The 12,760-nt window shown below is 52.8% G+C and overlaps 1 protein-coding gene and 1 long non-coding RNA gene across 6 annotated transcripts in view; one reads left to right on the forward strand and one right to left on the reverse strand.

Annotated features, from left to right (window-relative positions):
- Positions 1 to 12,760, reverse strand: part of CYB561 (cytochrome b561) — a 13,959-nt gene continuing 1,199 nt past the window's right edge. For 2 of the 5 annotated variants that reach the window (XM_087441379.1, XM_087441382.1), the window contains exons 2-7: positions 6,081 to 6,197; positions 4,510 to 4,727; positions 3,294 to 3,392; positions 2,931 to 3,034; positions 2,292 to 2,449; positions 1 to 2,101 (exon numbers count right to left, since the gene is read on the reverse strand). In XM_087441379.1, the coding sequence (XP_087297505.1) occupies positions 1,909 to 2,101; positions 2,292 to 2,449; positions 2,931 to 3,034; positions 3,294 to 3,392; positions 4,510 to 4,727; positions 6,081 to 6,197 (889 nt within the window). In that variant the 3' untranslated portion in view covers positions 1 to 1,908. Of the gene's footprint in view, positions 2,102 to 2,291; positions 2,450 to 2,930; positions 3,035 to 3,293; positions 3,393 to 4,509; positions 4,728 to 6,080; positions 6,198 to 7,665; positions 7,763 to 12,760 lie in introns of those variants that run through there. The other 3 variants (XM_087441380.1, XM_087441381.1, XM_087441383.1) reach the window with 2 other exon arrangements.
- Positions 11,376 to 12,760, forward strand: part of LOC147915054 (uncharacterized) — a 24,331-nt gene continuing 22,946 nt past the window's right edge. Inside the window, exon 1 of the long non-coding RNA XR_015554751.1 lies at positions 11,376 to 12,443. This is a non-coding gene — a long non-coding RNA (uncharacterized LOC147915054). The remainder of the gene's footprint in view (positions 12,444 to 12,760) is intronic.

Genomic DNA, 12,760 nt, shown 5'->3' on the forward strand with positions numbered 1-12,760 from the left:
TCTGCTGTAGACATTTATTGAATCATCTGTTGCACCAACACTACATTGTACTTCACAGAATACTGGCCACAGGGAAAACAAAACAAAACAAACCACCGTGGGTCAGCTTCCGGGGGCTTTTTGGCTCCTTAGTCATCCAACATATACTTTGGCAAACAGAACAGTTTACAGACTTTTATAGCAAATCTAAGGTTCCACTTCTCTATGTGGCATTCTGGCAAGGGAGATACACTGTACTGTGGTTTGTCTAAGTGGAGTTTTCCCACATGTAAACATTTGAGTATACAAGTATGTGCCAGGTGATGAAAGAATTGATGGAGCCCCTGCCCTTGCAGAGCATACAATCTAAACGGGGGGGGGGGGGGGGGGGGGGGCAGGGATGGGGAAGGCTCAACAGGAGCCTAGGCAGCCCTGCTGGGGAGGGCGCTGGGCCAGAGCCACCCGCTCTGAGAAGTGGCACCGCCTGAGGCAGGACCCACGGCAAAAGCCGAGTATTAGAAATCTGAGCAGTAGAGGAAACTAGCCCCTTTCTCCAAGGCAGCATTTAGGTGTGAAAAAGGCGACTGTTAAAAAAACAGTAGTCAGATTTGGAAATTTTATTAATTTCTTCATTTAAGTAAACTGTGTCTGTCTCAAACTGTGTCATGCTCCTCAAAGCCCAGAAAATGAGGAAAACAAGGAGAGAGCATTCACCAAGTCCAGGAAACACAAGATCCATGCTCTAATCACGTTATTTCTAAACCAAAGCCAAACAGTGACTCATCCAACAGCATAAGACACTTACAGGGTTGGGAGGATTAATCTAATTCCAACTCAGTCCCAATTTCCTGCAAAGATGGGCCCCAGGTAAGAGAGGAGGGGGCTTTCCTCCTGAACAGAAGCAGGCAGCCTCTGCCCTCCCCATCAAACGGGAAAGGGGGCAACAGCAGCAGGTGTTCATTTTTTTAAAAAAGGCTTGTGCCCTCAGCCTCTGGTCAGAGCAGTGCCTGAGCTAGCTCGTGAGGGTGGGGACAACGGGAGCTCGGTGGCTGAGGCACAGGCCACCTTGGGGTGTGGAGCCCCTGCAGGAGTGAGCTGCAAGGGAACCCACCACCCATGACAGCCTAGGCAGGGGGCCTTCTTCCTCTTTCGGCTGCCCTCAGCTGCCAAGGCAGGTTTGTCTGAAGTCCTGTGCCCCATCCCCTCTCCCAACAAAGCCATCCTGGGGCTAAAGGGTTAAAGAAAGGGAAGGCTCAAGACCCAGCTGGGCCAAAGCTACATCTCCAGAGCTTGCCAGGGGCCAGTCCCTCCCCTCATCTGGGGAACCTTGCTCTGAACACCAACATATTTTACACATAATATCACTTGCTCCACCGCCAAAGACTGGGCCCATTCATACCACGTGTTATTCAGGCTAGCAAGACTCCTGGTTTGAATTCAGTGTTACACAAAGCAGGTCTTGGCTTTGCTAGGCCTGTCGCTGAGGCCCCGAAGTTTCTCCCACAGCCTTTTGCTCTCTGTAGCCCCTGGACTTGGCCCAGCATCCGCTGCCTCGAGGGGAGAGCTGCTCTCCATCTCCTTCAGGGATCTGAGCTTCCGCAACTAGCACTAACCACCCAAAAGCCTACCCAAAGCTTCTCCATTTGAGGGGCTGACAGGGACAAGAAGGGCAGGGGTCTGCACATGATTAACAGGATGCTAAAGCAGCAGTGAGGGGGGGAAGCACAGGAGGCCAAGCCCTAAACCCCAGAAATCAGCGCCCAAAGAGGCACTCTGCCCCTCGCTCCCCACCCACTCGGCAAGCCCCTCCTGGGAGCCACTGATCTGAAGACAGCCTCAGCAGGGTGTGGGAAAGACACCTATCAGAACCCCAAGACCTGAGGAGGCTGGCCACAGCCAAGTCCCTCCCCACAGGACAAGAGCAGGCTGTCACTGGGAGCCGGGGCTGTCACCCTCCGTCAGCGTCTTGAAGTCCATGGAGAGAGCTTGTTCTTCCGCCTGGGGTGGCCGCTTCCATTCGGCGCGAGTCAGGACGTAGAGCACCACCACGCCGAAGCCTGCCAGCAGCAAGCCCAAAATGTTGGCCAGCACACCCTCGGGCTCAAACGTGCTGTACTTGGTCCTGCAGGGTTAGGGTGGAAGGGAGACACCACCCAAGGGGTCACTGTTAGGCCAAACGCCATTCGCACCTGGGCCAGAAAGATGTCACGTCCGCCCCCCACCCAGAGAGAAAAACCACTGCTTGGCTAACTCCACAAAAAGCTGGCTCAGAAGGCAGATGCCCAGGGAAGCAGAGGGCACAGGGTACTCACCCAAGTTTAAACAGTAGCGCCTCCTTCAGGCCCAGCAGGGCTGTGCCCACCGACAGGAGGAAGATGGTGGCACCAAAGAAGACGTGCTGGGGGCGATAGCGGCTCCGCAGAGAAAACGAAGCTCCAGGGAACAGGAAGAAGCTAAAGCCCACGAGCCACTAGAAGGAAAGGCAAGGCGGGGCCAGAGACTGAGCCGGCCATCAGTCTAACCAACCGGAGATGTCCCAAGCAGGATGCTTCCACACAAGGACTGCGAACCCCTCCATTCACCCATTTGGTTTCCTCCATCTTAGCAGCAGTGTGGGGAGCACTGAGCACGTATGGGAAAGGTCCTGGCCCCAGCACTTGAGGCCCAGTCTCAGTTCATCACACTTGTACACTTGAAAGGCCGGGCCTGTGGCCAAACACATGTGCCACGTCAGCTGGAAGGGTGCCTGGATCTAGGCACCCTCGCCTGTAAAATCTTGGCTCTGTACTCGTTTCAGAATCTGAAGGCAGCATCCAATTGTACTAAAGGAACTCTTTCACCTTTGGGCACACACCCTGGAAAATGGACCCTTCTGTGGCACACGTACTGTTTTAGTCCTGCTTCCCCTCCCCCGCCCCCTCTCTCATGGCTGTGGGGCTGAAAGGACTCACCTGCAAAAAGTAGAGGACAAATACCAGGATGCCACACCAGCTGTGCAGGCTGTACAGGTCAGCATAGCCATTCTTCCTGTGGTAGTCAAACACAGCCACCAGGCCTGGACCAGAGACAAGGGGTCATGTGAGGACAGGCGACAGGGAAGAGAGGGGTGAGGAGACCCAAGGGAAACCCAAGTAGCCAGGACTTCTGGGCAAGAGTCCCAGCTCAATGGCTGCCAGCACCCAGTGTCCCTGCCTGGGATGCTTGGAAGGGGGAGGTTGGACTACAACAGAACTGGAGTGGGAACTAGACACGTAAAGCAGCTACTCCCCCAAGTCAGAAGTTGGAAGGGAGGAAGGCTGTGCCCAGGAACTCACCCACCAGGGCAATGATGAACGCGAAGACGTGCAGCAGCCCATGCAGGACTTTGGTTGTGCGTTTGGCCTCGTTCCTGAAGACACGGTAAACCAGCAGGGCTGGTGAGTGAGAAAGGGAATGTCAGAGCACTGACCTGAGCTCAAGGCCCTCCTGTCCCAGGCAGCGAGGAGCTTGCCTTTGGCTGGCGAGGTTATCTGAGTGAAGGGCTTGTCAAGGTACCCCAGCCACAGGAAATGGAAGCGAAAACAAGGCTCAGTGGGGCCCAGCAGGGGCCCTTGGACAGGGTACCCTCGGGCTACCTGTGCCGTAGCCTCCATCCCCCACTCCCCATACTTCCCTCTCCCCTCACCCCACTAACCCACTACCTTCCTGTCAAGTGCCCTATATATTCCGGGCTGTGTTGTAGGCTCATCGTGCAGTCACACCGAGGTGTCACCAAGCTTCTGAGTTCCCCTTTTAGCTATGATGGTTCTCAAATAGTTCAATATTGAAGCCTGATCAGATATTCACTACTTTTAGCAAGCACGCTCCCTGGCTGGGAAAACCCTGGTTCCCAAAGCAGAACCTTGTGATCCCAAGCTAATCACCCCCTCACCAGGCTGAGGTGGGCAGGGCCAGGTGGGAATGCCTCTTAGGTTCTGCTGCTGAGGGAGTGGCTGTCACCAGGACCACCTCTAGGAAGAATGGGTCAAGCAGATACAGATCCAGTTTTCTTGTTACCAGAAGGAGGCGGCCATGGCCCACTGACCCCAAGGCAGAGGCGGGGCCAAGCACTGCCTTGCTCCCCAGAGAGAGGAATCCTGGCGCTGCCAAGTCCAACATCCACCCCCACGCACACGCGCGCACGCGCGCGCGCACACACACGTGCTCACATTTGTCCCCCAATTTCAAACTGCCCCTACAGAAGCAGCCTCAGCTCACACCAGCCACTGGGCCTCCGCTCTGTGAAGCACACCCATGCTTGGATGCTCCTTGTCGAAGAAGCAGGAGGCGAAAGACCTGGGACAGGTTGGAAAGGAGTTGCCACTCACCCACCTCAGGGCCCCTGAGTTGGGTTCGCAGTGTCCCCAGGCTCTAAGCCTGCTTCCATCTCTGACTGTCTTTTCCAGAATCTAAGATTTGTCAAACTGCAAGAGACCTCAGGGGTGATAAGGGTCCCTGCAAACTGCCTGTCTCAGGAGGAGTGGTTCCCAGGGAGCACTGGGCAAGACTCACCATCTCCCTGCAGGAAGACCAGGCCTATGACCATGCAGAGGGGGTGCACATTAAACTGCAGGGCGCTCTCCCAGGCGATGCCACCTCGGTACAGACCCAGCCACGCGCCAGTCATTGCAACCACGGTCAGGCCCAGCAGCTGGGAGAAAGCCACGTAGTAAGGCAGTGCTCCGGGTGTGGGTGCCATGCTGGCACGGCTCTCCATGCTGAGGCAGGTGCTGCAGGAAAGATGGCAGAGCTCAGAGGAGCAACCCAAACCTCCAAAAAATACATTCTGGCCTCCCAGTGCCGACCCCCTGCCACCTCCCTCTCTGCCCCCCTCCCCAGGCCCTGTGCTAAAGCAGTGCTCACTGTCCCACCTCCAAGACCCCTCCACGGTCCCAAGTCTCAGCAGCAGCTCAGCAGGAGGGGCCCAGCCTTCCCCCCAAGACAGACCCGACCCCGGACTGTGAGCTGCCAGGAGTTCCACATGCAATGAGGATGCAAGTAAAGGTCCCCAGAATCCTGGCAAGAGAAGGAGGGCCCAATGCCTGTGCTTTACTTTGTTTCTTGAGGCCCTGGGTTTTCTTAGGTGGGGTTCACAGGGAAATACAGAGACGTGAACAAGTTCCTTGAAGGGACAGGCTTAGTCACATTTTTTCCTCCAGATGGATCATAAAGTACATTTGGGGTGAGAAATAGAGAACCCACCTCCCCCGTGCCCAGTTTTAAGCTCGAAGCTGGAGATAAGGAGTCCGGCCGCCCCCCGGGCTGGCACAGCCCCCAGAGCAGCCTCCACCACGCCTGTCAGGAAACCTCCTTTGACCGTTTTTGCCTGACAGGCCACAGGGCACAGGAGCAGCCATGTAGCCTGCTTCCCTTCCCTCCTCTTCCTCCTCCTCCACACCCAGGCCGGGCTGGGCCTGCACTCCTCCCTCAGGTGAGGTTTCCAAAACCAAAGGCCTCAGAAATGAGACCCACAAGGTGAGACTTCACCATTCAGAGCTCATGGGGCGTTTCATACACAAAACTTAACTCACAACCACCCTATAAGAGGACAGTAAAGCAGGAACGTTACTGTACCCATTCCACAGATCAGAAAACGACGGCTCAAGGAGGTCTGGGAAAGCCTTGCTCAGGGGGCCACATGGCAAGCGCCTTTCCTGGCTCCTCTGCCCAGTTCCCCCAGTGTTTCCATATCCTCGCCCAGGGTCAGGATGACTTTTGTGCCACCTCTTCACCCTGAATTGGCTGGTTCTCCTGCCCCAGTCCAGCCCTGGCCCGCACACCAGGCAGGAGAGGCACCTGGGGGATTGTGGGGGGAGGAGGCGGGTGATGAACAGCATGGCCTCCATTTGCTCTGCCTTATTGCTGGCAGTGGCCTGTGCCCACAGACAGGCACTGCCACTGCTTGCAGAGGGCAGAGCAGTCAATAGCCCCCTCCCTCGATGGCTGCCTCTTCCCCACTGCTCCCACCTCTCCCAGCAGCAGCGGAAACGTCCTGCTTCTCCCTCGTTATCAGCAGAGAATGACACTGAGCAGAGATGTTTGATGAACAGACCTTGGGTCACCCTCTGACACCTGACACACACCTGCTACCCTGGAAGTGCTCAAGAGCTAGTTTCCAGGCCGCCTGGCCTTGTCTTCCTGGTGACCGGGCTGTCTTTACCCCCAATTCTCTCTGCCACGTCTGACAACTGTTGGCAACTCTACCATTAAAAAAAAAAAAAGAAAGAAATTACAAGTAATCAACATTTCGATTTATATCCTTACTTCCTTTTCTTCCAGAAACATACATTCTTTTATAGAAACAGGATCATACCAATTTCTAACCTGCTTTAACTTAATGGTAGATCATGCATATCTTTTCATGTCAGTGAATATACATCTTTGTCATCTTTTTTTTTTTAATTTTTATTTATTTTTTTTTTATTTTTTCACCCAAAGCCCCAGTAGATAGTTGTATGTCATAGCTGCACATCCTTCTAGTTGCTGTATGTGGGACGCGGCCTCAGCAGGGCCGGAGAAGCGGTGCGTCGGTGCGCGCCTGGGATCCGAACCCGGGCCGCCAGCAACAGAGCGCGCGCAGTTAACCACTAAGCCATGGGGCCGGCCTTGTGTCATCATTTTAATAACTTCACAGTATTGCACTGTACAGCTGTTCCATGTTTTAAGCAATCCTCTAATCCCCTGTTGTTAAACATTTAGCTAGCTTTCAGTTTTTCACTAAATAAACACTATGTGATCATCTTTACACACTTGTCTAATTCATTCCTAAATGGAGAAATGGAATCCTACAGCAAGGGCTATGTTCTTTTTTTAGGTTTTTGATAAATTCTGTGAAATCACCTTTCAGAAACACTCCCATGGCAGGTGGGAATACCTATTTCCAAAAGCCCTGGGCAGAGTGAACCCCTGTTTCTGGAACTCTTGCCTCTGTCCTTATCTGTCACCTCTATACAGTGACTCCTAAATCTAGTGCCAGTTCTGTCCTCTTTCCCAAATATAAACCCCATTTCTGATTGTCCACTAACATCTGCACCTGGCCATCCCTCAAACACTTCAAACTCAGCACAGCCCAAGTCAAACTCATTTCCCATCATATCCAAGTCCTCTCCTGACCTCGCAGGTAGCTAACGCAGCTGCCCTTCTCCTAGTCCCCGCACCAGTGCCTCCGCAGACAGGCCACCGAATCCTAGGGGTTCTCCCCCAGGGCTCTCGCCATCTTCACTGTCACCACCCAAGCCAGCATGGAGCTTCTGTGCCATCTCTCTACTCTCTTCAATCTGCCTGACCCGCTGGGGACAGGGACAAAGCCAGCACCCCAAGTCATGGTGTCCCACCCAGCACAAAGGGCTGCCCACTGCCTGCTGGTGAAATGCCAACTCTGTAATAGGATCCTAACTCACTCTCCATCTGACGCCCCCACTGTTTTCTTACCAAGTCCACTCAGAGGAGACTCTGAGTCCTTCACTGGCTCTAACACAACCTGCTGTTTCCCTCCACCTCACACTCCCCCCAGCCTCGCTCCCTGCTCTCTGCAACACAGCCACCTCCTCCACTTCCCCCACTCACCCTCTGCCTCTATCCACTTGCTCCACGACCTGAAATGGGCATTTTGTTTATCACTCTGTCCCCCTCCTCTGCATCCCCGAGGCTGGCCTGGAGCGGACTTACCCTCGTTGGCGTTCTGCCTTACGTTCAGCTCGTGTGTGCCTCTCAGTACCCTGTGAGCTCCTTGAAGGCAGGGAGTGCGTCTTACTCTTCCTTGGGTATCCTCAAGCACCTAATCCTTCCCCCAGCTCTAACAGGAAAGATTTACTGAACAGAGAGATGCTGTCCTCCTCTCCTTTATTAGATTCATCCCCAGAGAGCCTGGGGCGCAGTCAGAATCTGATTAACGCTGAATTAGGAGGAACAGAAGGAACATGCTCTGCCACTGGTCAACCTGCCGAAACTTCTTTCTGCCAAGAATACCAAGGACAGAGGTATTGTCGCTCCAGGATCTTGGAGCTACTCAGTGGTGAGGCAAGCCAGAGCTAGCTTTTTTCCCTCCCAACCAATCTCCTAATGAGACTCTTCGTAGCTGTCATATTGGGGTTTTTTTTGGGGGGGTGAGGAAGATCGGCCCTGAGCTAACATCCCTTGCCAATCTTCCTATTTTTGCTGAGGAAGATTAGCCCTGAGCTAACATCCGTGCCCACCTTCCTCTATTTTGTATATGAGGCCGCCACAGCATGGCATGGTGAGCAGCGCATAGGTCCGCACCTGGGATTTGAACCTGTGAGCCCTGGGTCGCTGAAGCAGAGCGCACCCAACTTAACCACTAGGCCACGGGGCTGGCCCCTGTGATATTGTGATTTATAATAAGTATATGGGAAGGAGCTCCTAAAAACCTTGGAATTTCCCAACGAAGAAAGCAATAAGGTGCCTTTTGTTATGTTAATGTTCTGTTATGTTAATTAAAGCCCCTAGGCACCCTAGGGATGGGCTGGTTGCCAGGGGAACCAGCTTTGTGATTGGAGGATTGGAACTTTCAGTCCCACGCCTCGACCTCTGGGGAGGCGAGAGGGGCTGGAGATTGAGTTCAGTCTCCAATGCCGATAATTTAATGTCATGCCTGTGTAATAAACCCTCCATAAAAACCCAAAAAGGACGGCATTCGGAGAGCTTCCTGGGGAGGATGGTGCAACCCAGTTCCCTGGGGACAGAAGCTGCCGAAGTCAGGACCCTTCTGGACCTCGCCCTATGTACCTCTTCCATCTGGCTATCCTGAGTTATATCCTTTTATAATAATAATAAAAGTAATCTAGTAATCTAGTAAATAAAATGTTTCTCTGAGTTCTGTGAACTGCTTTAGCAAATTAATTGGACTTGAAGAGGGGGTCGTGGGAACCTCTTATCTATAGCCGGTTGGTTAGAAGCACAGGTGACAACCTAGATTTGGGATTGGCATCTGAAGAGGGGGGTCGGCAGTCTTGTGGGACTGAACACTTAACCTGTGGGATCTGATGCCATCTCCAGGTAGACAGTGTCAGAATTGGGTTAAATTACAGGACACCCAATCAGTGTCCGCTGAGAGTTAGAGAAGTGCTTGGTGGTGTTGAAAAGAAAACGCACATTGGAAAATGCAAGGACTAACCATGTGGCTTCAACGTTCTACACTGTAAATTCACATCCTGAGTTCCCTCGGAAGTCAGAACCCTAATGCCAACTGTACCCCACAATGGTGGAATGGAGATGCGTGCTTACATGCGTGGGAGGACAAGGGACCTCTGGGCTGGCTGGGGCGCCCCTACTCTGCACTCAGCACTTCCTGCATTCTCCCATTTAATCTTTGCAATAACATTATAATAGGAGTTATTATCCCAATTTGACAGATAAGGAAATTGGGGCCCAAAGAGGATAATTATCAGCAGCAAATAGCTGCTCAAAATGATCAGCAGCACATAGCTGCTCCACTCAGTTGTTCGTTGAGCACCTACTCTACTGGGCCACACTGCTGGATGCTGGAACTCTACAGATAAGACACGTCCCTGCCCTCAAGGGGCTTACAGACAAGATGCAGAGCAAATGCACGTTTTTAAGTAAAGGGTAGTAAGAATTCAAGCCCCGAGTTAAACTCAGGAACACTTTCCTCCATACACACTGAAGACAGTTTCCCTGTCTTAATACACTCACGTGGCATGCTCTGAGCAGCTGGTTGTCTGTTGGTGGTGTGGCTTTGCCCAGTAACTAGGCAGAGCTGTCATGCTTTCCAAATACTGAAGCCAACTGACAATCTGAATGGCACTTGCCAAGGAAGTTGCTTTGAAGCAGGCTCCAAGGCAGTCTCTCCCTGTCCCACGCCAGTCCTCCTGTGTCCTAACCTCTACTCGGGGAGCCATGCTCCCAAGGTCGTTTAAACCCACCAGGGCATGGAGCACTGGTGTCTCCTGTGGACTCTCCTGGGAGAAAAGGCAGCAAGACGGGACAGATGGTTAAGAGAGAAGGGGTGACAGGAGGGCAAAGCAGCTGAAGACCTTCATGTCAATTGCTCCAACGGCAGCTCCCCTGGTCCATATGGCCTGGGTAACTAGGCATCTGGGAGGAAGCCAGAGATAAAGAAGGACCTTTGGAATTATGGAGCCCCGAGCTGTCTCCTCTATGCCCCCTTCCAATTTGAAGGTGATTCTAAGTCCAAGTATGAGGGGTGGCAGGAAAACTCACGCGAAGCAACACCATCCTCCCTGGGGCAGGCCTGTGCCTTGCCTACAGGTGATCTCACAGTCAATAAGATCTAAGTGTGAAAAATCCAGATTCACAAAAAAGACATGAGTGGTTTTGTGCTTTACAGAAGAAAACTGAAAGATTCCTTCAGCAACAGCATTCCCCCATTGCTTACTCGGATCAACATAATTGACAACCTATCTTTGTGCAAGGAGAGGCTGCTTCCCACTCTGAGGAGAGAACACACTTCTTTTTTTTTTGTGAGGAAGATTAGCCCTGAGCTAACATCTGTTGCCAATCCTCCTCTTTTTGCTGAGGAAGAATGGCCCTGGGCTGATATCCGTGCCCATCTTCCTCTACTTTATATGGGACGCCGCCACAGCATGGCTTGACAAGCGGTGCATCAGTCCGCGCCCAGGATCTGAACCTGCGAACCCCGGGCTGCCGAAGTGGAGTGTGTGCACTTAACCACTACGCCACTGGGCCAGCCCCAAGAGAGAACATATTTTGACGACTCTGGTTGGAGTCTGACCTACCCACAAACACGTCTGTATCCTCAAACCTAGGAATCGGTTGAGATTCACTCCCCAGTAAGCACATGCCTTTGGATCAGGCTCCCTCATTTCCCAGTCTGGACGTCGAGAACACTCTCACCCTTCCTTCCTAATTGGGTTGGTCCCCCCAGAACACCAGCTGTTCTGGGGCCTCCTGTGTTCCCAGAGCAGAAGTGTGGGCAGCAGCATCAAGGGCCTGGAAGCAGCCACTCTGCACCCCAAAGGTTTCCTCTGCCCAGCAGACCAGAGTCTTGGAACCAGAAGGGGTTCATGGGGCCGCTTACACAGCCACCCTCCCTCCTCTGTCAGAGCACAGGATAGGGCTGACAGCTCTGGCAGCTTCTGGAACCTTGGGCTGAGATAGTCACCCCTTCCCTCCCACACACACTGGCAGTCAGACTCCACTTAATGCAATCAAATAGGGACAGGAGCTACCCGCAGGGCTGGAACGTGCTGAGCACCACTCTCCCTCCCCAGGCCCACCGTGTTTCATTAAAAAGCCACCAGGCCTAATCTCATTATGGGGACCAGACTCTGCACAGGTCCTACAGCCTGAAGGCAGGGAGCCTGGCCTGGCCACAGCCCTCTTTATCCACAACCAGGTTTTAATTGGATTAGAGAAGATCGTGTTGCGGGTGAGGGCTAGATCTTTTCTTGATGCGTGAGGGAAGAAACGGCTCAATTGTCCTAGAATGTCCCAGAATGTGATGAAAGAGGAGGCAAACTAAGGGCTGAGCTGTTAGGCAGGGCACCCAAGTAGCCGGCAGGAAGAAAGCAGAGCTTGAAGCAGATGCTGAGCCAGTTCTCCATTAGGCACAGGGGGCTCAGGGCCAGGGCCCCCAATCCTCGCGGGACCCACAAAAAAATGTTACGATTTATGCTAAAATCAGGAGAAAAAACAAACTTTTATGGTTGAAGGAAATGTTTTAATTTTTAATCCAGCCTGGATTATATTTGTCTTTATACCAACACAGTTGTAAAATACAACTTTTTCTTCTTTTTTTTTATGGAGGAAGGGGCCCACCAAGGCAAAAGTGCCGAGGGCCCATGAAAGTCACAATGCAGCCATGGTCAGACAGACGTGATTTTAAAGCCAGTCCCACTGTTTATGACTGTGTGCTCTTGAGCAAGCCAAGTGCCCTCTCTGAGCCTGCTTCGTCATCCACAAGGTAGGGGGCTACTGAGATCCACCTTACTGGCCTGTAGCAATCTAAGTGGGATAAATATGTTCCAGTACCTGGCACAGTGCCTGCCACACTGTAGGCATTCAATCAAATAGCAATCTAACAAAAACTAAATCTGGTCCTAACAGCACCTTAGGAAGAGTCGCACATCAGAAGCTGTTGACACATGAGGTCTGGGGCCACAGAGCCAGACGGCATCAGACAGCATGACCCCCTCTAATAAATCCACACTCCCCTTCTGTCCACCATCAGTCCCCCGACTGGGCAGAAACCCCTGGATCTGGGGTGGATTCCTCCACCAAAGCCTTCTAGTGCCACTTCCTATTAGCAGAAGCCCAAGCTCCGCCCGCAAGGGAAGGAGGCGAGGGCAGGGAAGCAGTGGGACAAGCAGAGAGGTTCCACTCCGGGTGCAGGAGGCTCCGGGACTGTAGCAGCTCTCTCTCTGTACAGGGCTCACCTTGGCATTGACAAGTTTCTGCCTCACTCCAATTTCACAAAAGAAATCAAGGTATCTATGAGAAGGTGACAAAGCTTTGGGTTTTTTCATTCGCTATGAAAAGGAAGGAACAGAATCTGGGTGTCCTAAGACGGAGCTTCATTTAATAATTCTTAGAAAATCCTCCAAGACTGCCAGGGTAAAGTGAATGAGAGGAGAGGGGCCACCAGACTGAGAAAGACTTGGGGGAGGGGGGGTGGCAGCCTCTGAAGATGTGTCTGTACCTCCAGGGTCCCTGGGGGAAAGGGCAGGCAGAGAGCGGCCCTGCCACTACCCAGGTGTCAAAGGCAGCAGCAGATCCCTTCCTCAGCTCAGTTCCGCACCCACAG

This window comes from Ceratotherium simum, chromosome 16 (genome assembly GCF_057802395.1).
Source record: "Ceratotherium simum simum isolate JZ-2026a chromosome 16, ASM5780239v1, whole genome shotgun sequence".
NCBI classification, from domain to species: Eukaryota; Metazoa; Chordata; class Mammalia; order Perissodactyla; family Rhinocerotidae; genus Ceratotherium; species Ceratotherium simum.